The sequence below is a fragment of the Dipodomys merriami genome, unplaced genomic scaffold, assembly GCF_024711535.1.
Source record: "Dipodomys merriami isolate MVZ:Mamm:240054 unplaced genomic scaffold, mDipMer1.0.p SCAF_10, whole genome shotgun sequence".
NCBI classification, from domain to species: Eukaryota; Metazoa; Chordata; class Mammalia; order Rodentia; family Heteromyidae; genus Dipodomys; species Dipodomys merriami.
In genome coordinates, this window is record NW_027202271.1 from 14,758,546 (window position 1) to 14,781,877 (window position 23,332).

Below are 23,332 nucleotides of genomic sequence, written 5' to 3' on the forward strand. Positions count from 1 at the left end.
GAAAGACAGAGATAGACTGGGCCAGCCACACATAATCTGACTAGTGTATAGGTAGAACTGAGGTTATAGATATATTTTCCCTGGGCATCTAGGCATTGTTGTGGTTTCCTGCCTCATTTAGCCTTCATTTTACCCTAATACTCACTACTATCCACGACCCTGGTTATACTCACCACCTGGTCATTGGTTTTCCCGAAAAATGCTTCAGCAAAGACGGAGACGACAAAGACGTTTATAATGAAGGAAACAAAGAGAGCAATGCAGGACTCAATGAAAAAGTACTTATTTGCTTCTCGAACTTCCTGCTTATTGGCCCGGTTTACCTGTCTAGACTAAAGAGATAGCAGCAGTCAATTTTTCACCACTTGCAGCAAATTTCCTTGTAAAACTTAGAACTTTAGAGTCAGCTGAGAGATTAAGACAGCAAACAACTGACTAGATGAAATACAAGATCCAACAATTGACTTAAATCCAAGTCCATTAAGTGATTAAGAACTCCATACCCTTTGACAGCACTGCACATTCCCTAGATAGGGAAGAGTGACTAAGTGAACCCTCAGATATAGTGGCTGGAAAGACTACTGACCTGCAAACACTGACCTGCTGATTTTAGTCTTAATTATAAAAAGTCTCTGAAATCACCCAGTAAGTGAATACTAAGACTTATTGGTAAAGCTTGGCTGGGTTCCTCCCCTCTTGACCCCCTACCACAAGGTGACTCAGGCTTTGGAGGCTGAAAAACAAAAGGCTTGGTACACTTTCAGGTCTTACATGAAGAAAGTTAGCCATAGCTTCTTTTGGGGTTAGTAGCTTCTGGTCAACTTGGTGATAAGAACATAATTCAAGAGTATTTGGAGTTTATAAATGTCCAGCACTAGAAATATCTTGTACCTCAGGACTTTAAGAGTTATAAGCTAAATCTATGTTCCTTGTTGTTAAAGGGAATGATCCTATGAACTGTATTGAAGGCCAACAATGTAAGGGTCTTGCTTACCTTGACTAAAGCAGAGTGCAGGTACATGTTGTGTGGCATGATCACAGCTCCCACAATGCCAACTGCCTGCTCAATCTGTGGCGTATGACAGCCAGAACAGGATGGCACAAACATGCCCTTGAGTACTTGGCTCTGGTTGGGTTTCACTGTAACATACTACACATCAACATCACTGATTAGCCTTTGATAAAACATGAGATAGGAAGTAACATAGGATCAGAGAATTCTGGCATCCTTTATTCTTATTTATTTATTTATTTATTGTTGGTCATGGGGCTTGAACTCTGGGCCTGAGCACTGTCCCTCAGCTCTTCAGCTCAAGGCTAGCACTTTACCACTTGAGCTACAGCAGCACTTCTGGTTTTCTGGTGGTTTATTTGAGATAAGAGTTTCCCGGACTTTCCTGCCCGGGCTGGCTTTGAACTGTGATCCTCAGATCTCAGCCCCCTGAAGTAGCTAGGATTACAGGCGTGAGCCACCGGCACCCGGCTTCCTTTATTCCTTATAGTCCCTCTTCCTGCCACAATGACCTATTTGTGTGAAGAGTAGAAAATCACCAAAATTTCAAACAATAGCTGGGTGCAGTGATACATGCCTGTAGTCCCAGGTATTTCAAAGGCTAAAGTAGGAGGATTACTTGGGCCTAGAAGTTCTGAGGTCAGCTTGCCCAACTTAGAAGGCTATATTCTTTCAAGAAATAAAAAACTCTGGAGTATACTTAAGTGGAAGAACATCCAATATGCACAAAGCCCTGGATTTGATACCTAGCAACAACAAAAACAACCACAAAAGAACAAAAGAAGTTCTTTTGGTTAGAATATGAACTGTTCACCAAAGGCTCATATGTTCAACACCTGGTCCCCAGGTGGTAGTGTTATTTTGGGAAGTGCTGAAAACACTAAGAGATAGAACCTAGCTAGAGGAATGGGTCATGGGGTGTTTTTGAAGAGCACATGTGGCTCTGCCTCTTCTTGTCACTCTTTGCTTCCTGTCCACCAGGTGGACAGGAAGGTGAGGAACTTCCTCCTCACATGCTCATGCTGCCATGATATTCTGCCCAAGCCAATGAGTACAAGAAACCAGAGGCTAAACCTTCTTGAATGAATCTTTCCTAAGTTCTCTTAGGTATTTTGATCACAGCTACATGAGTAACTAATAACAAGGGACTCACTTCCAGATGTTAAAGAATTTGTGACTATATAATCTAAATATTTAGTATCACATTCGTTCTTGAATATCCACACTTAGTACACTATATAGTCACCTATATTCATTTAAAAATCACCTATCACAGCCACTAGTGTACGGTGAGAGATTCATTCATAGACATTTCTCATTATGTTCTTCCCTGCATTGGCATTTCTTAGAAACTTTGGGACAATTTCAAGATCTACTCATAGAGTAGATATAGTTTCCAATGTTTAGCCAAGCCAGTAAGCAGATACAAGTTTATTTGAACTTGACATAGAAAGATGTTATTACTTTAAATGAATATACTGATTCCTGGGGGTATCTGGGTTGGAACACAAACCAGGAAATAATCAAAACACAATGGAAACCTTGTTTTAAGAGGCTAATGCATAGCCTGCCACACTTGCCTCATATCCAAATGTGAGAGCCATTATAGTGATGAGAAAGCCAAAAAATGCTTCAAGCTTCCGCAAGCCTAAGGAGGGAATGCAGCAGTGAGCTCACAGAAGGCAGACCACCCCAGCTGCCATGCCATGGGGAGTGGCTCCTTTAATTCCCCATTCCCACTCTCCTTACCATATTTGTCCAAAAACAGAAATACGAAAGTGTCTGCAATGGTGATTAGAACTCCACCCCACAGGGGAACCCTAGGTTAGAAATAAGAAATGGGAATTGAAGAAAGAAACACTCAAACCATTCTCTTCCCAATAGTTCTCCCCATATAGAATACTTGGAGGAAAAGAGTTGGTGATAGGAAGTCAAGTCTTAGGTAGTTGGGAAGCACAGCTCCAACTTCTGTGCATGCATTGAATCTTTGATTTAGAGTCAATGTCAGACATTTAGGACATACAACTGAAAATGCTGGGTCTTATTCTCAAGGTGCTCACTATCCAGTGGGGATAAACTGACATACAAATAAATAATTGCAATTCAAATGACACATACTCTATAAAAAAGAATGTACCATCATAGGAGAAGAAACAGAGAAATGTACCACCATAGGCGACTACATCTGCTGGGGGAGATAAAGGTGCTTCTAGAAAGGCTTCATAGAGAGTAACACTGAAGTTGAATTAAACATGAACTGAGTTTTCATTTTTACCCTGGCTTTGAATGCAACATAACACTGATAACTTTGTAGAGGAAAACCCGCTCACCTTCCAACAGACAGGAGATTGATGGCAATGGCTGAGCCAATCACTTCCTGCATATCTGAACCAATGATAGCCAACTCTACCATCAGCCACAGGATGATTCGTGGAACCTACACAGCAGAGTAAAAAGATGGGATTCTAATTCTTTATTTCTAAAAATTTCCTACTTTGTTTAGAATTCACCCTTTGGCACAGACCCACACAGACTTTTATAAGCGTTTTTTAAACAAAACAAAATATAATGCAAACTTCCAGAGTATTGCGGATATATTCATGAAAGTGCTGGGGGAAAGAAAGCTCCCTCTTCATCCTCCTAGTGCTTCATAGTCCTGAGTTTGGTCCACAGCCATGCTGCCTCAATCCACCCACCTACCCACTTACCCAAGGGGAAAAAAAAAGACTTCCAGACATGGAGTTCATTTCTGCCTTAGGAGGCAGAAAAACCCAAAATATGTAGAAGGAAGCTATAGCTCCGAGGGGGAAAGAGTAAACTGAAGAATAATTAGCAAATGCAAAACTGTTGCCACATATAGTTTGTAGTAAAAGGAAAAAGCTTACCTTATTCACAGTGAGGACAAAGTAAAAAAGATCTATGTATAGAAAGATAGGTCTCGGGGCTGGGGAGGTGGCTCAGTGGTACAGTGCTTGCCTTGCATGCATGAGGCCCTGGGTTCGATTCCCCAGCATCACATAAGCAAAAAGAAAAAAGCCGGAAGTGGTGCTGTGGCTCAAGTGGTAGAGCGCTAGCCTTGAGCTAAAAGAGCTGAGGGACAGCGCCCAGGCCCAGAGTTCAGGCCCCCACGACTGGACCCCAAAATTAAAAAAAAAAAAAAAGATAGGTCTCTCTCTCTCTCTCTCTCTCTCTCTCTCTCTCTCTCTATATATATATATATATATATATATATATATATATATATATATGTATACATGTACACACACACAAACTGATGTAATAACACGGCTATATGCATAAAAGTGCTTGGAGAAGGCACCTTACACCCACTCCCATTGTCTGTGTAGCTAGACAGCAGAAAGTTGAGGGAATAGTAAATGAACAGCAAGCAGAATTTTTCTTAAAAAACCTTCTGGGAAAAAATGAATCCCAAGTTATATTTTGAAGAAGAAGAAAAAAGTTAAGAATGGCAGAATTTCCCTTAGTACTTCCAATCTTCACGGTCACTGACCCCAAATGGTCCACTGGCTCAGTAAGGAATATATCTGCCAGATACAAATTCCTACATGGGTAAGAGACAAATAAGACAGCACACTACTTACCTTTGGGTACTGACGGTGACACACTTCAGCAAGATGTAGCCCAGTGACCACTCCCAGTCTAGCTGCAAGGCGCTGGAGTAGCAGACCCACAATGGTGGCCAGTAGAAGGACCCAGAGCAACTAAGAACAAAAGCCACCGGAAAAAATATTAGACCACTTTGCTTCCTTGCTTCCTTTCTTTCCTTGGTTGTTTGGTAATGTAAAGGGGAAAATAGTACACTCAGAAAAGAGCCCAGATCAGGAATCAAATGGCCTGAGTTCTGCACCAATGACACAGTAGGTACCTTGGATTTTTCTAAGATTCTCCTATCTGTAGTTTCTCCTTTTTTCATAGAAACTATGTGAATAAAACAAAATAAAAAAAAACAGGTGGCAAATGTTTTCACTTAAGTTTCACTGCCAATGAAGTACAGTGGACCCTGGAAAAATGCAGCAGTTAGAAATGCTAAACCTTGTATAGTGGACTCTCCAATAGCTTAACTATTAGCAGCCTGCTGTTTATCAGAAATCCTACTGACAACATAAATTTTTTCACCATGTATGGTGACAAATATGTGAGCACTGTAAGAAATTGCTTTAAACTTCAGTATACAACTTACCAGAATTAACTGCCCTCACAGAAATATTCTGTGTCATGTAACATTTAAGTTGGATAATTGCAACACCTGGGCTTACCACAGCAGCAAGAGGTACAGACAAATGATAAAATAGAAAAATAATAAAATTGTTATCTACATATAGTTTATTAGTTCAAATTTAAAGTTAAACATATCAAATTTAAAGTTAAATTTCTAGTATTTCTAGACAAAGCAGTTCATTTGCAAGTTTTTTCAAGTTGAAAACATTTACAAAAGAACCCATTAGCCTGGGAACTAGTGGCTTATGCTTGTAATCTTAGCTACTGGGAAGCTGAGATCAGGAGGATTATGATTCAAGGCTAGTCCAGGCATACACCCAATATCTCTCTGAACTAATAGCTGTCCATGATGACATACACCTAGCATTTCAACTACATGAGAGGCTGAAATTGAGAGGATCACATTTCCAGCCAGCCCAGTCCAAAATAAATAAATAAGTGAACAAAAAAATAAGATGTTTGTGAGCCTCCATCTTAACAAAGAAGCTGGGTATGGTGGTACATAAGAGTCGTTGTCCCACCTATTGTATAAAGCATAACAGACCACAATTCAGTCCTAAGCCAAGACAAAACTTGAGACCCTAATCTCAAAATTACCAGCACAAAAAAAGGACTGGCACAAAAAAGGACTACTTAATATGCAGGTTGGAGAAAGGATGTGAGTGTATATTGTATGTATAAAAGAAGCAAACACTAGATGCTCACCTTAAATCCAGCTACTGCTCCAGACTGCAAATCAGATTCAATGTTTCCTGGATCCAAATAGGCAATGCTCATAAGAAAGCCTGGTCCCGTAAATGCCCAGAGTTTACGAAAGCTGAAACAGGAGTACTGTACAAGAAAGGAAACAGATCAAATGGAATGTCACCTCAAAGTCATGAACTAATTTCTCTGTGTTTTTATCAAACATGAAATAACAGAATCAGGTTCACAAAAGCAAGGGATTAGTGTTTGATATGACATGTGTCCATGTTTCATATCTGTCTCATACCACTTTTTATCAACAAGCCGGTCACTTCCCTGCTTGAGAGCCCTCTCTTACCTGTTCCTTCTATCAGTGTCAATTTCTTTTTTTTTTTTTTTTTTTTTTTGCTGGTCGTGGGGCTTGAACTCTGGACCTGAGTGCTGTCCCTCAGCTCTTCAGCTCAAGGCTAACATGCTACCACTTAAGCCACAGCATCACTTCTGGCTTTTTCTGCTTATGTGGTACTCAGGAATGGAACCCAGGGCCTCATGCATGCAAGGCAAGCATTCTACCACTGAGCCACCTTCCCAGCCCCCAGTGTCATATTCTTAAACCAAAGGAACAGAGTCAGAGCCTCTGTGCCCAACAACACACAGGATAGAAAACACATTTGAAAAAAGGTAACAACTAAAATACTTTACTGACCAAACCGTGTTCACTAGTGGCAGAACTGTGTGCAGACTGTCGCTTTCCTCAGCAGCTTACTAATTCTAATTGTCAATATGGATTGACTGCCAAAGTTCAAACTGAAGTTACTGAGCTTGAGCTATATAGCAGATCTTTCCCTCACAGGCTTTCTCTAGCCACAGGGTCCCATCCAAGGACTTGTCACTAACCTCCTCTTCAGGAATGGCAATCTTCTCATCAAAGTATGTGGCAAAGGGTTCCTCTGAGGGTTCAGTGGACTGTGTGAGGGAGGAGTTACTATAGGCCGGGTTGATGGCACCAACACTGACAGTGTCCGCATGGTCCCCAGAAGCATCACCTGAATTAATATATTTGAGACAAAAATGAACTAGAATGAACAAAACACACTAACAATTCATCCAGAATAATAATGAAATAATTTTTATTTAATTTTTAGTAATACTAGAGACTAAACACAAGGCTTTGAGCATGCTAGCCAACTGTTCCATTATTGAGCTATATATTCTTCCTTTTTTTTTTTTTTTGGTCAGTTGTGGGGCTTGAACTCTGGGCCTGGGCACTATCCCTCAGCTTTTTAGCTCAAGGTGAGGGCTCTACCACTTGAGCCACAGCGCCACTTCCAGTTTTCTGGTGGTTTATTGGAGATAAGAGTTTTGCAGGCTGGGAAGGTGGCTCAGTGGTAGAGTGCTTGCCTTGCATGCCTGAGGCCCTGGGTTCGATTCCTCAGCACCACATAAGCAAAAAGAAAAAAGCCGGAAGTGGCACTGTGGCTCAAGTGGTAAAGCGCTAGCCTTGAGCTGAAGAACTGAGGGACAGCACCCAGGCCCAGAGTTCAGGCCCATGACTGGACCCCCTCCCCCCCCCAAAAAAAAGAGCTTTGCGGACTTTCCTGCCCAGGCTGGCTTTGAACCATGATCCTCAGATCTCAGCCTCCTGACTAAGAATACAGGTGTGAGCCATTAGTGCCCGGCCTATGCTACATATTCTTAGCACCTAAAACTAAATCATTTTATACCTAAATATACAAGAAACCATCCTAATTCTGGCTATTTTTTCCCAATAGTTTATTTTTTATCTAATTATTTTAAAATAATTTTGAGGGGGTTTAAACTCAGGCCCTTTTTTTGCTTTGGTTATTTTTTTTGGGGGGGGGTCCGGTTGTGGGGCCTGAACTTTGAGCCTGGGCACTGTCCCTCAGCTCTTCAGCTCAAGGCTAGCGCTCTACCACTTGAGCCACAGTGCCACTTCCAGCTTTTTTTTCTTTTTGCTTATGTGGTGCTGAGGAATTGAACACAGGGTCTCATGCATGCAAGGTAAGCACTCTACCACTGAGCCACCTTCCCAGCCCTGCTTTGGTTATTTTTTAGGTAGCAATTTTGCTAACGCCAGCTTTATTTTATTTTATTTATTTATTTTTTTTGTTGGTTCTGAGGCTTGAACTCTGGGCCTGAGTGCTGTCCCTCAGCTCTTCAGCTCAAGGCTAGTGCTCTACCACTTGAACCATAGAGCCACTTCTGGTTTTCTGGTGGTTTACTGGAGATAAAGAGTTTCACAGACTTTCCTGCCCGGGCTGGCTTTGAACATCAATCCTCAGATCTCAGCCTCCTGAGTAGCTAGGATTTCAGGTGTGAGCCACCAGTGCCTGGCCTAACACAAGCTTTAGATTGTGATCCTCCTACCTATGCCTCCCATGTAGCTAGGATTACAGGCATGAGCCATCTCACTTACTAAAAGAATTATTTTTAACTAGATAACATATGGACATGGTAAAATTAAAGTACAAGCCCAGTGTGGTAATCGTGCCAGCAATTCCAGCCCTAGGAAGGCTGAGGCAGGAGGTCCTCAATTCAAGGCCTACACAGTAAGACCTGTCTCAAAGATCTGCCAAATATAGCTCTCCCTCTTTTCTTCCTCCTTTTCCTCCTCCTGTCTCCCTCTCCCTGCACCCCCCCCACCATTCCTTCACTTATCTCCAATCACAATTAGATCAGTTTTAACACTAATTTCACAATGGGGTTTCTACTCCACATGTCTAGTCACATTCAGTCATTTTTATAATTATTTCGTTTTTCTCTCAAAACACTGACATTTAGGGATTAAAATATATCATGTCAGAGCAATCCCATTAGTAACTTAAAGTCGAACATTTTTAAAGGGGTAAGACACAGTGGTGAATGCCTGTAATCCCATCCACTCAGGAGACGTGGTGGAGGACTATGGCCTAAGGTCAGCCCAGGCAAAGAAGTTAACAAGACAACATCTCAATCAAAAGCTGAGGTATAGTGGAGTATATCTGTTACTCCAGATATGCAGGAGGTATAAATAGAAAGATCATGTTCAAAGGCAACCTGGACATAAACTAAGACCTTATTTGAAAAATAACTAAAGCATAAAGGGATGAGGGTATGGCTCAAATGACAGACTGCTTATCTAACAAGTACATAGCCTGAGTTCTAATCCTAATGCTGCCCAGAAAAAAAAAAAAAAGTACATAGCCTGAGTTCTAATCCTAATGCTGCCCAGAAAAAAAGAAAGGAAAGGAAATATATGTTTACTAGACTGTACTCTCTACATTCGTATTTGGTAGGACTTTATACCTCCACCAGGATTCTCAAAAAAGGTAGAAATTACCTGAGTGCTGTGTTGTGGGTCTTTGTTGTGAGCTAGGCAGGAAGATTTCAAGTTCAATCTGGACTTTTTAGCCAATCCATGTCAAAAAAGGAAGGATTAAAAAAGGAAGAAAGAAAAGGAAAGTGGGAGGGAGGAGGAGGAAAGAAAAATGGGATGGGGGTAGAAGTTGCAAAATCCTTGTAATTTAGGCAAAAACCTGTACTGCAGGAAACCCATAGGCAGAAACATTTGTGTCCTGACTAAGCCCTACAGGAAAGGCCTCTGGCATAGGTGACAGAGATAGCAGGACTCATTTAGCCTGTTTTCAGTGTTTCCCAAAGACCTGCATTTTACAATCAACCTCTTTTTTTTTCTCTCTTTTTTTTTATGGTGCCACTATTAGGGCTTGAATTCAGGGCCTTGTGCTCTCACTAGGCTTGCTTTGCTCACAGCTAGTGTTCTACTACTTGAGCCATCCTCCAGCCCAGCATTTTGCTGGTTAATGGGAGATGAAGTCTTGAGGACTTTTCTGCCTGGGTTTACTTTGAACTGTGCTCCTCCAACTCTTGGCTTCCTGATAATTAGGATTACACATATGAACCACCTCAGCCTGGTTACAATTAATCTTAAATGCAGAAAGTAGAAGGTCTGAAAGAAAAGATCTAACCCACCAGAAATATACCAAGTCCACTTTGATACAGGCATCAAATAGCTAATAAATCCTTACACTTGCCAACCAGAGAAGGAAGAGTTTTGTTTCTATAGCAAGCTTGATTACATTGATGAGGATACTTATAGAAAAGGAATGAAAATTCCAAAAAGGAAGCTCAGATTTAGGAAAGATTAGGCACTCAAAAGTTCCAGTAAAAAACAATGGAGGGGGTAACAATGTTCAAGAGGAAGTGTACTCATTACCTCACTCATGTAACTGTAACCCTCTGTATAGTATCTTTACAATAGAAAAAAAAAAGTTCCAGTAAAATACAGACTACTTTGTATTGTATGTCTTGCTGCCTGCTGAGACATTAAAAGCGAAATGAGTGGTCAGAGCACTCAAGAGGACATTAGGCTAAGTCTGGGAATAGCACTGTCTGTGCAAGCATTATTGCTATACAAAACAAACCTAATAGTGGCTCATCTCTAAATTGAAAATAAGATATGAGGCAGATCTCTGTGGTTATAAATTTATATTCATATGTCTCTTATTATATCAGGAATGACCTCTGCATGGTATTGTTGAAACAGACAAAAGGAAACTATGGTAATTTTCTGCTACTATCATAAGCCTAATTCCAAACAAAAAGTATACAATAACACAAAGCTGTAAGTTACCATCTGGCATCTTCTGTTCAGGACCCAACACCATGGTAGATACCTGAGTTCCTGTGTTCTTAGAATAGGATTCTGAAAAGAGAAAAAAAAGAGAAAGAAGAATTAGCAAATACAACCACAAGTACAGAGCCAGAATTCTGTTTCTCAGTACAAGTAAACCCAGTCTATGAATAGTATTTTTATACTAAATTAGACAGTGCTGAAAATAATTACAGCTTTCAGAATATGACTAAGAGCTGCCTAACAAAAATTAGAAAAGTTTTAGTCATGGTGCTGTATGTCTCTTATTTCCAGTGCTCAAAAGGCAGAAGAAAGATTACAAGTTTGAAGCCAGTCTTGGCTAAACAGTGAATTCAAGATCAGCCTGAGCTACACAGTTAGACATCATCTTGACGACAACCAAAAAAAAAAAAAAGCAGGTGTAGTGGAGAACAGCTGTAGTCCCAGTTACTTGAGAGGCAAAGGCAAGAGGATCAAACTTAGGAAACTAATAAGGCAGTTAGCAAAACTTTCAAAAACAAAATACAATACAAAATACAAATAAAGCAGAAACGTGGTTTTTATGGGGGGGATAATGAGGAAGGGGACACAAATGGAAGGGTGAGCAAATGCAGTTATTATATTCAACATAGATTTTGTAAAGGTTGAACTATGTAACTTGAGGGTAGAGAGGGGAGAGGGGAGGAAGTGGGGAAGAATGATGGAAGGAGTGACATTGATTAAAATGCGTTATACTCATAACCTGACTTACCCTTTTTGTACAAATACTTAATACTTTTTTAAATATGATTTTAATAATCTTTTAAGTAGTTGTACAAAGGAGTGCCATTTAACAAAAATTTATGAATACAATGCATCATGATCAGGGTCACCCCCTTCAACATTGTCACCCTACTTTGCCAAGTTCTTTATAAATATGAACACATTTACTTCTGATTAAAGCCCTATGAAGTATGTGTTAGTATCATTCATTTTTAGATGAGAAAATAGGCATACAGAGGTTAAATAATTTACCTAATATTACACAGTTGTCAGATGACAGGGGCAGGTGTTGTAAGGCAAATTCAATAGTGAGATACAAAGAAGCCACATTCTCAGAGGTCGAATCAAGAGTCTTTATTAAAAGGCCGGCAACTGCCGGGTAGACTCCTGTCTCAAAGACCAGCACCCAGCAAATACACTTAACACTATTAGGAAACTGAGCCATGAAGGCCAGAGAGGAAAGGACAAAAACAATACTAACAAACCAATTCACCTCCAATGGAGAGCTGAAGTGAATGGAGAAGAGCCAGGAGACAGGAGACAGGACACAAACATAGAGACATGTGGCATGGCTAATCAATACTTTTTTTTAGAAAAACAATCCACAAACAAAAAGGGGTGTGGCTCAAGTGATAGAGATGCCTTTAATTATGTCTCTGCTGATCAGACATAAATTTTCAAGCCAAACTGAAGTATAAGGTATTTTACTGATATAGGGAAATCCTGTTTTTGTGTGTGTGTGTGTGTGTGTGTGTGTGTGTGTGTGTGTGTGTGTGTGTGTGTGTGTGTGTGTGTGTGTGTGTGTGTGTGTGTGTGTGTACTGATATAGGGAAATCCTGGTTGTGTGTGTGTGTGTGTGTGTGTGTGTGTTGCTGAGAATGAACACTCACATGGTAGAAACTCTACTACTGAATCATATCTAGCCTCTAGGCAAGCCCTTTTTATTTAATAAGCACTTACAGAGAGGCTGCCAAACAATTATCCACTGTCTTTGCCTCTAAATTACCCCAAATGCCTAAAACCACACTCCCTCACCTTTTGATATTTTAAAGGTCAAAGATGTAAAACCTAAAACCCTCTGCTCCACTTAACAAATGAATATCATGGTTCAATCTTGGAAGAGTACTATGAGCACCAGTGAGCTAGTAGCGAAGGCCACTATTTTACAACATCCAATTTCCTTGAAGAGATTTTTTTTGGGGGTGGGGGGAGGGGTCTGGTCGTGGGGCCTGAACTCTGGGCCTGGGCGCTGTCCCTCAGCTCTTCAGCTCAAGGCTAGCACTCTACCACTTGCGCCACTTCTGGCTTTTTCTGCTTATGTGGTGCTGAGGAATCGAACCCAGGGCCTCAGGCATGCAAGGCAAGCGCTCTACCACTAAGCCACCTTCCCAGCCCCGATCCTTGAAGAGATTTTTAACTATAAAAGCTCATTCTCATTTTCCAACCCCTAACACCTAGAAGCAGTAGCTAACCATCCCTGGGTCTCAAGGCAAGCAAAGGTACCAGCAGGACTAAAGGATATCAGTAATTTTCTATGCCCAAGCATTGTTGCCCCCTCCTTTGTTTTTCTCTTACCATCTCTTCCCTCCCCGAGTTTAAAATTTTAAAAGGACCTATTTGGAATTTTCTTCTCAGCTGATTCTAAATGTACAAGGGAAGGACAAAGTAGTATTTATTATCAACTGATTACCTCTCCTAAGTCCTATCTAAAGGTTAATAGAGCCTCCTATTAGCTATTTCTGACTGCTGAAGTAGTCTTTTCCCTAACTGAACAGTGCTCTAGTTTCTCTTTTGGATAATCTTTGTATCAACAAACATACTCTATACCTATCTTATATACTTCTAGTATCTAGACATGAAAGGAGGTCAGGCCAATCATCAGTTACCTTGAATATAAAATATATCATTACTGGGGCTGGGAAGGTGGCTCAGTGGTAGAGTGCTTGCCTTGCATGCTCGAGGCCCTGGGTTTGATTCCTCAGCCCCACATAAGCAAAAAGAAAAAAGCCGGAAGTGGCACTGTGGCTCAAGTGGTAGAGTGCTAGCCTTGAGCTGAAGAGCTGAAGGACAGCGCCCAGGCCCAGAGTTCAGGCCCCACGACCGGACTATAAAAAAAAAATATATATATATATATATCATTACTTACTAATTTAAAAAACATCATCATAGTCAGGTGCCTGTAATCCTAGCTACTCAGGAGGCTGAGATCTGAGGATCATGCTTCAAAGCCTTCCTGGGCAGGAAAATCCGTGAGACTCTCCAATAAACCACCAGAAAACTGGAAGTAGCACTGTGGCTTAAGTGGTAGAGCGCTCGCTTTAAGCTGAAGAGCTGAGGGACAGAGACCAAGCCTAGAGTTTAAGCCCCATGACTGACAAAAAAAGAACAACCTATCATCATTCCCCCCAATAATCAATAACAAACAAGTTCTGTTTCTCTTGGTTTGTCAGGTTTTAAATCACCAAGTGGCTAAATACTAGCCAACAGATCCAAATAACACTGACTAAATACAACTCCCTTCAGCCCGTTCACTCAAATTCCAATCACAGCACCAACTCTTAGAAGTGCCAGAGCCTTTTTACTTTTGTAAAGATGTATGTCTAGTAAGTGATGATATCAGGTTATCTTAACCCTCAAGAATATAGAAACCACAAATCAGATATGGGACTACGGCTCTCACAGGAAAACAGAGTATAGTAACACAAAACTGCATAAACCATACTGCTTCTGTAAGGATGGCTGGTACCTTAAGAATAAACAGGAGCTGGGCATATTGGCACATACCTGTAGTGCTAGCACCTGGGAGGCTGAGGCAGGAAGATCATGAGTTTGAAATCAGCCTATGTCTACTGCCATACCATTCCGAACATGTCTGATCTCATCTGAAACCAGCTTGAGCTATATAGCAAGACCCTATCTCAAAAATACCAAGGGCTTGGATATAGGTCAGTAGTAGAGTTCTTGACTAGCACGTGCAAGTCACTGGGTTTGAGACCCAACACTGGGGAGAGGGAGGATAAAGAAGGTACAGAAGTATACATAATCTATTTTAGGAAGATTCCTACCCAAAACATACTTTTCAAAAGCAAACAATTGAAGTAATATTGTGTTTTCTGCTAAGACTGTAGTCTGTAAGTAATTATGGGTATAAATATTTTATGAAAAAAAACACTGAATAATTATTAGTGGCATTCTAAGTGGACATTCCCATCAAAAGTACACACAGAGTCAATAAAATACAAGAAGTCTGGTCTTCAGATATGTAAAGATTATTATTCCAAGAAAGAAAATGAGTTCTAGATTCTGATTTTCTAATTATAGCTTTTAGTCAGCAATCTATGAGATCCATAGTTTGTGATGTCTACAGAACAAAATTATGGCAGGTAAGAGAAAAGCTTGGATGTATATTTAAGTTGGGTAATATTTTAAGTCCTCATGAAAAGAAGTATAACCAATATGGAAGTGGGAAGCTAGGCAGCTTTGCTCTCTAGGACTCCAAGGTTGCTCCAGTCAGTTCACAACATTAAGGAAAGATCCAGAGTTAGAACATAAGCAACCAGAATTAACCCAGCAACACACTCACAAATATGAGTAATAGAGCTCTGTGACTCTAGTGCACCTATAACCATAAAGTGTCATTTACCTAAAATGTAATACTTTTCCTCCTATCAAAAATTAATCAAGGACTGGGAATGTGGCTTAATGGTGGAGTGCTTGCCCTGCATGCATGAAGCCCTTGGTTTGATTCCTCAATACCATATAAACAGAAAAAGCTAGAAATGATGCTGTGGCTCAAGTGGTAGAGTGCTAGCCTTGAGCAAAATAAGCTCAGGGACAGTGCCCAGATCCTGAGTTCAAGTCCCAAGACTGGTTAAAAAAAAAAAATCAAGGAGCAGGGTATTGGTGGTTCATGTCTGTAATCCTAGCTATGTAGGAGGCTAAGATCTGAGGATGGTGGTTCAAAGCCGGCCCAGGCAGGAAAGTCCACAAGACTCTTATCTACAATGAGCCACCAGAAAACTGAAGGTGGAGTTATGGCTTAAAGTCGCAAAGTGTGAGCCTTGAGCAGAAAAGCTCCGGAACAGTGCTCCAGGCATTGAGTTCTAAGCCCCACAAATGACCCCTGCCCCCAAGGAAAAAAATTAATCAAGGGCTGGGATGTAGCACAGTGGCAGAGTGATTGCCTAGCAAGTGCAAAGTCCTAGGTTTGAGCCTCAGAACAAAATAAAAAATAAATGCAGTTTTTAAAAAAATCAAGAAGGTCTGGGAAGGTGGCTCAGTTGTAGAGTGTTTGCCTTGCATGTATGAGGCCCTGGGTTCGATTCCTCAGCACCACATAAGCAGAAAAAGCCGGAAGTGGTGCTGTGGCTCAAGGGGTAGAGCACTAGCCTTGAGCTGAAGAGCTCAGGGACAGTGCCCAGGCCCAGAGTTCAGGTCCCAAGAACGACAAGAAAAAAAAAAATCAACAAGCCAGGTGTCGGTGGCTCACGGCTGTAATCCTAGCTACTCAGGAGGCTGAGATCTGAGGATCGAGGTTCAAAGACAGCTGGGCAGAAAAGTCCGTGAGACTTTTATCTCCAATAAACCACCAGAAAACTGGAAGTGGCACTGTGGCTCAAGCGGTAGAGAGCTAGCCTTGAGCTGAAGAGCACAGGGACAGCGCCTAAGCCCAGAGTTCAAGCCCTACAACTGACCAAAAAAAAAAAAAAAAAAAAAAAATCAACAACGGTAAAAAACATGGCACTCACTTTTTTTTTTTGTGCCAGCCTGGGGCTTGAACTGAGGGCCTTGGCATGTCCCTGAGCTCTTTTGTTCAAAGTTAGTACTCTATCACTTGAGCCACAGTTCCACTCCAGCTTTTTTAAAAAAATAATTTATTGGAAACAAGAGTCCCATGAACTACCCTGCCTGGACTGGCTTTCAACTGCAATCCTCAGATCTCAAGCCTCCTGAGTAGCTAGGATCACAGGTATGAGCCACCAGTGCCCAGATACCCTCATGACTCAATGTAATGACTATTTTATACTATTCTTTATCAAAAGTTGTAAGACTATATTACAAGAGAAAATGTTAATCAAATTATTATTTTCTGGAGCTTGGCATGGTGGTACACAAGTGTAATCCCAGCACTTAGGAGGCTGAGGCAGGAGGATCACAAGTCTTAGGCCAGTCCTGAGCTATGGAGTGAGTCTTTATTTATGGGGGAAAAAAAAGTTTTATTTTCTGTTTAATACTTGAAAAACTGTGTAATATAGAACTAAATACAAGGTCAACTGAAGGGAAGATCTTGTTTACTGTTGGCACTTAAAAACAAGTTTTACATGTTTATTTATTAAGTTAGTTTTATATAGTGCCAAGGATGGAATCCAGGTACTCCAATGCACTATATTTCCAACCTGTTGACTCCTTAAAGTTTTAAAGCTCATACAGATTCTCTTGCAATATTAGAAAGGGACACTGACAATGTTCATTTGAACTCTGATAAGACTTCTACAAATCACAATCAGAGATCTGCAGCTGTCTAGGTGGCAACAAATACTTGTTTCAGCTTAATTTACTACTAGTTTAAGTGTCCACATGGCTACTCAAAGTGTGAAATTATGATTTGGGAGTTTCACATGAAGGCAAAGAATAGAAGCCCACTTCCAAGGAGCATTTCCTGGCTCCCCAACTTAAGTGATCCTCCTCCAAGTTCCCCCAATGCACCTACTGCTTTAGCACTATCTTACTCTTACCATATGATCTTGAAAATATCTATTTCCTGTTACTATTCTTGCAACTTTCCTATAAGTTTGAAATTCAGGGAAAATTAACTTACTTTAAAAACATATACTAGCTTTAAGTTCTATCACCTAACAATTCCACGTTAGTAACATTTACAAGAACTCAGAAGAAGCCTGTTTTTAAAACTGTCCAGCAAGTTTGTACGCAGGGCACCGGTGGTTCACACCTGCAATCCTAGCTAAGGAGGCTGAGATCTGAGGATCGCAGTTCAAAGCCAGTTAGGACAGGAAAGTCTGTGAGGCTCTAATCTCCAAAAAATCACCAGAAAACTGGAAGTGGCACTGTGGCTCAAGTGGTAGAGCGCTAGCCTTGAGCTGAAGAGTTGAGGGACAGTGCCCAGGCCTGGAGTTCAAGCCTCATGACCAACCACCCCCCACATCCCCCCAAAAAAACTTTTCTTTTTTCTCCTATTGCTAAAAACTAGTTTGAGTTTGAAATAATGTTTACTTATCAACTTTTCCTAAAGAACAAAGGCATTTGCAGCCATTCCACTGACTTTGAAGTTGAAACAGTCCCTCTAAAAGTCTAAGCTTTAGAAAAGAATGTTTTTGAAGGTCCTCTAAAGTTTTACATTTCTCTCACTGCAGTGAAACCAATGACAGTATTACTACACAGAGGCAACCAGAGGAACGTTTACAAGAAAGTAACTGATTATATAAATGTGAACAGTAATGTTTAAACCTGACTGGCAAAGCCACCTCCTCTTCTCGATGCTTTCCTCAGCCATTGTTTTTTTTCTTTTTCTTTTTTCCTTCTGCTTATGTGGTACTGAGGAATCGAACCCAGGACCTCATGCATGCAAGGCAAGCGCTCTACCACTGAGCCACCTTCCCAGCCCCTCAGCCATTGTTCAGTGCCAGAGACAAGCTGGTGACAAAGAACAAACTGCCGAGTGAACAGATCAAGGCCTTAAAAAGCGATACTCAAGTATCACTTAGAGAACAAAGAATTGTGACTTCTTTTTCTATTTCCATTTGTTCTGAAGAGAACATAGAGCTCCAAGTCCTCCCAAATTCTCTTTCCACTGAAGGTCTACTTTCAGGCTAAAGTGCTTTATAGTGCTACTAAACCGTCACTATTAACCAATAATTATATTGCACAAAAGTGAGCTCCTGCTGTTTGGATGATGGGTAATCAATAAAGCTTTTCATTAAATACCTAAGGGCTTCAAACAAAGCCAGCTGTTTTCCCAAATCCTACAAATATTAATGAGAGGTTATTAGTCTCTCCTTTCTCCACTTCCTGCCTCTGCCCCTTGGAGAAAGTGATTATATCTGTTTCATTACAAAAGAAACAAAGAAGCTGAACATCAATGGTTCACATCTATAATCTTGGCTATTTGGAAGGCTAAGATTGGGAGGATGGAGATTTGAGGCAAACCCTGGGCAGAAAAATCCTCAAGAATCCACCTCAACAAAAAGAAACTAACTGGATATGGTGGTGCATGTCTATCATATCACCTATAACAGGAAGCCTAAAGCAGGCAGTCCAGGGATGCTTCCAGACAGGAAAAAAGACTATCTAAAAAATAACCAGCATAACAAAGAGCTAGAGGTATGGCTTAGCAGTAGAGCACCTGCCTAGCAAGTGTGACACCAAGAGTTCAAAATCAAGAACTGCCAAAGAAGGAAAAGAGAGAACAAAAGAAAGAAACCAAGTGGGTAATATAGAATGTCTGCAACTAAAAACCACACCATATACCCTGTTGGTAAAGAACAAACAGTGCTGCTATTATACAATGTGCTTTAAATGAATAGGAGCCATGAGTCTGTCATAATGACCTCTGAGATAGTAGCTTAAACTGTTCTTTCAATTAACTTTACATGCTGCAGCAATAAGCTCAACATGGAGACATCTTATTTGTCCTACTGGAAAAATCACAATTTCAACTCAACACCAACTTTGCTATTTTTCACCTGAGTTTGACTTTTCAGTTGCACCTAACAAGAAGACCATGTAAAAATAAAGGAAATGTCAACAAGGGAGAACAAGACAAAACTGAGCACATACTTACAAACTGAATACTTGGCAGGCTGAAGCAGCCTTGGGCACCAAACCCTATCTCAAAAAATGGGGGGGAAAAAAGGAGAGTAAAATATGGGGAGGAAGAGTACTGATAATGAAACTAGCTCTGCCTGGGTGTCAAAGATGATAAGAGTAGGGAAATATGCCCAGGCTGTGGAGAGGTACTGATCATTTAGATAAAAGTATCATTCATCAACCAGACTTCAGAACTGAAGGGCCTGGTTCTCACTAAAAAGAACTGTTCATTTTCTCTGCTCCATGTCCCTGATGTTCAATCAGCTTATAAACCTCCCTGACTGCTCAGTGTTAGCACCACTGAAGTCTCATTTCTACTGCCTCTACTTTGGTCTTTGTTCCTCCTAATCTTCACGGGGTGTACTTCCTGTGAACTTCCTCCTTCCCAGAACTCTACAGCAATGTTTCCCTTTCCTGGATCAGCCTGGCCCTCTGACACTGTCAGAAGATCATACTGTCCTGAATCACAATTGTCTGTGAACAATTTCAAAGACCTTCTCCACTGGATGAAAGTCCCTTTTCAAAACAGTCTACACCTACTTCTTGCTTGGGGGTAAAAGTTTTGCTCTCATACTTGCTTAGGTACCCTTATTAAGGCCAAGCATGATGGCTCAGAACTGTAACTCTAGCTACTTAGGAGGCAGAGAGCAGGGCAACCTGGGCAAAAAGTTTGTAAGACTTCATTTCTTTCTTTCTTTCCTTTTTTTTTTTTGAGCCAGTCCAAGGGCTTGAACTCAGGGCCTAGGCACTGTCCCTGAGCTTCTTTTGCTCAAGGCTACCACTCTACCACTTGAGCCACAGTGCCACTTCTGCCTTTTTCTATGTATGTGGTACTGAGGAATTGAACCCAAGGTTTCACGCATACTAGGCAAGCACTCTACCACTAAGCCACATTTCCAGAATCCCCTTTCTTTTTTCTTTATTAAAAGACTCCATTTATAAAAAGACTCCAATAAAAAAAAATCTGGACATAAAGCACACATCATGCCAGTTACAAGTAAGCATAAACAAGAGACTCATGGTCTAGGCAGCTTGGGCCAACTGCAAGCTGTTGTTTTCCTGTATTGGAAAAGTAAGGAAAGCAAAAAGGGCTGGGGATGGAACTCAAGTGGTAGAGTGCTTACCCAGCAAGCACAAAACCCTGAGTTCAAACTCTAGTGTCACTCAGAATAAACAAATGAATAAACAAGTGAATAACCTTTCTCTGGCAAATATGAAGAATGATAACCATTAGATAACATTCAACCAATTTATTCTGACATATCGCTATCAAATGCAAACTGACCCTAACAATTTTCCTTAATGTTTCTTCTCATAAAGCAAATAAAAATTGTATGTGAAGAGTCAGATAACACATAGTACCAGATTCTGTAGCCTCGTATATGCCTTCTTATAACCTGATAAAATTTTAACAATTAACTTGTGCCTTTTCCATTCATTACCTACAAATTTTAAACAAATTTTAAACCCAAAAAGTATTACACTGTCTTTGTGCAAAGCTGAACAACTAAACTCAGTACTGGTCACCATGCTGCTGTAATAAGCACCACTCTTTCTTTTTTACAATAAACTCATTGTGATTAGTTCCTAACAGTGCCCCATGCAATTATTAGTAAGTTTTTGGAGTCTCCCAGACAGCACTAAGAAAGATTAATAGAGATTTTTAAGCCCCTACAAAGGGCATATATCTGTCTAGACATTTGCATATACACTATGCAATGAGGCAGGTAATAAAGATGTACAATTAGGAACACCCATCCAAGCTCTCAGTGCTGTCAATCAGAAAAGACACTACCTTGTCTATACCATTCTCTTTCACTTCACTGCCTCAACACAGAATCAAATGAGTCAAACATCAATGAATTTTGTGAGTATATGAACATCACTGAATTGTTACTCAGTAAATAAGACAATTATTATATCTGTATTTCATCTCAATTAAAAATTATGCTGCTGCCGGGCGCTGGTGGCTCATGCCTGTAATCCTAGCTACTCAGGAGGCTGAGATCTGAGGATCGCGGTTCAAAGCCAGCCCGGGCAGGAAAGACCGCGAGACTTCTATCTCCAATAAACCACCAGAAAACCGGAAGTGGCGCTGTAGCTCAAGTGGTAGAGCGCTCGCCTTGAGCTGAAGAGCTGAGGGACAGCGCCCAGGCCTAGAGTTCAAGCCCCACGACCGACCAAAAAAAAAAAAAAAAAAGTTATGCTGCTGAGCCATGTGCTAGTCGTTCAAGCCTGTAATCCTAGCTACACAGGAGGCTGATATTTAAGGTTTGAAGCCAACCAGGCAGGAAAGTCTGTGAGACTCTTATCTCCAATAAATTACCAAAAAAGCCAAAACGGGAGCTGTGGTTCAAGTGGCAGAAGGCTAGCCTTAAGCAAAAAGAATCTCAGGGACAATGCCCAGGCCCTGATTTCAAGCCCTAGGACCAGGGAAGAAAAAGAACAAAAACTGAATCAAAGCTGCTAACTGTCTCTGTAGAGTAACCAAAGGACCAAGGCTGCTTCCTAACAGAAACAGTAGACTGAGGTTCAATTCACATCAAGCTTCCCTATTCCTTAACAAGAAGTGCTGCCAGGCTGCCCAAAAATTCCCCTTCTGAGTCCCACAGTCATACCGGAAAAAGATGAGAAAGCAAGTATGCTGTAATCATGGCCTTTTTGGTATTATGTCTGGTATAAACTCCCTAAATCAAGCAACACTGCAGATGAAATATTACCCAGTGGAAAAAAACAGCCAATGATGTTCTCAGGTTTCATTTACTAACACAGTTAACACAAAAAGTGACCTAGAATATCAATGATTTCCAAACTTAATTAATAAAATACTCAGAAGAAAGCCTCTCTTCATAGGTAATTACACTGAACCCTCACACCAAAGTTAATTAAGCAGAAAGAACTGGCCTGAGGGTTCACTAGCAGGAGGCCAAGGGATTCTGAGCAAAGGACAGATGAGGTAGACTCTTCAGGGAGAAAGAAGGCAAAGTGTATACACAACAACAAAAACTCCTATGTGGAGGAAACTGTTCCAAGTACTTTATATGACCCAACTAATTTCTCACCAATAACCCTCTAAATTGAGATCACTGATCCCCATTTTAAGTATGAGGAACAAAAGAACAGAGCCTAAGAAAATCGCATGAAGGTTAACACGGGCAAGAAGTGATGGACCTTCAGGTACCACCGAAATCAAGGCAAGCAGCTTCCCGTGGTTCACCAGATCACTGAAACTACGGCCAGCAACATTTCTGTAAGTCCATCTTTCCCTGCTAGCTTGTCATCCATATGTTGTTTTCCATATAGAGAGGTCGCTCTCTTTAGCTCACTGCTTTACAAAGCAACGGGCAATAGAACATTCCCAATCTACACAGAGGGAAACTCAAAGCAAGGGCTCAAGTTCCGACCAAAGGATCAGATTTAGTGGGAACCGAAGAAACTCAGGAGTCGGAGCGACACCACACGCTTGCATTTGGTGTGTGCGGTGTCTCACAGAAACACCCGGCTCTGAATGAAGCCCGAAGACGAGGCTCTGGCGTTGCACACAGGGCCCCGGGCCACCTGCATGCAGGTGAGCGGGCCCGCTCGGCTCGGATGCCCGCTGGACTCGGGCGGGAGGCCGCAGAGACCGACCGGGCCAGGGCTGCGCCGATCAGGCGGCGGCGGGAGACCTTGCCCTGGGCCCCAGCGCCAGGGTGTCCCACGGCCGCGGCGGGTCGCGCACCCTCCGCACCGGGTCCAGCCGGGCGGGGGGTTGGGTCTAGTCCTAGGCCGCGGCGGGGAGAGCGCGAAGCCCTCCGCGACCTCCGGAGGTCGCTCCCCGCCCCCGGCCCTCTGTCCCCAGTCTTCCTGGGAATAAAGAGGCTCCATCTTCCTCCCGGCACCGGGCGAGACGACTCAGCTCTCCCTGCCCTCACCTCTCCTCAAAGCCCCACAAGGCGCCGGCGCCCTTCGCCAGCTCCTCGCCGGTCCTAGCCGGCCAGTCCCTAGACCCATCCACCCGCTGTGGAAAAGCTCAACGGCCTTAGACCCCGCCGACCCTCACCTCACGGGGTCCGTAACCACCTGACACGCTGTCAGGACGCCCGCCGCTCCACATCCCGGGGCCAGCGCCGAACTGGCCAACCCCCCAGCCACCGCGATTGGTCAGCAAGACGGCAGCC

At 41.8% G+C, this 23,332-nt stretch overlaps 1 protein-coding gene across 9 annotated transcripts in view; it reads right to left on the bottom strand.

The window, feature by feature from the left end:
* Positions 1-23,332, bottom strand: part of Slc11a2 (solute carrier family 11 member 2) — a 120,505-nt gene that overhangs the window by 64,589 nt on the left and 32,584 nt on the right. For 3 of the 9 annotated variants that reach the window (XR_011376209.1, XR_011376211.1, XM_070041032.1), the window contains exons 1-10: positions 23,087-23,132; positions 10,587-10,658; positions 6,833-6,981; positions 5,957-6,082; positions 4,615-4,734; positions 3,343-3,449; positions 2,762-2,832; positions 2,593-2,660; positions 995-1,150; positions 174-332 (exon numbers count right to left, since the gene is read on the bottom strand). Coding sequence is in view for 7 of the 9 variants with exons in the window: in XM_070041032.1 (XP_069897133.1) it covers positions 174-332; positions 995-1,150; positions 2,593-2,660; positions 2,762-2,832; positions 3,343-3,449; positions 4,615-4,734; positions 5,957-6,082; positions 6,833-6,981; positions 10,587-10,620 (990 nt within the window). In the remaining 2 variants the exon portion in view is untranslated. Of the gene's footprint in view, positions 1-173; positions 333-994; positions 1,151-2,592; positions 2,661-2,761; positions 2,833-3,342; positions 3,450-4,614; positions 4,735-5,956; positions 6,083-6,832; positions 6,982-10,586; positions 10,659-14,132; positions 14,151-23,086; positions 23,133-23,214; positions 23,292-23,332 lie in introns of those variants that run through there. The other 6 variants (XM_070041097.1, XM_070041050.1, XM_070041058.1 and 3 more) reach the window with 5 other exon arrangements.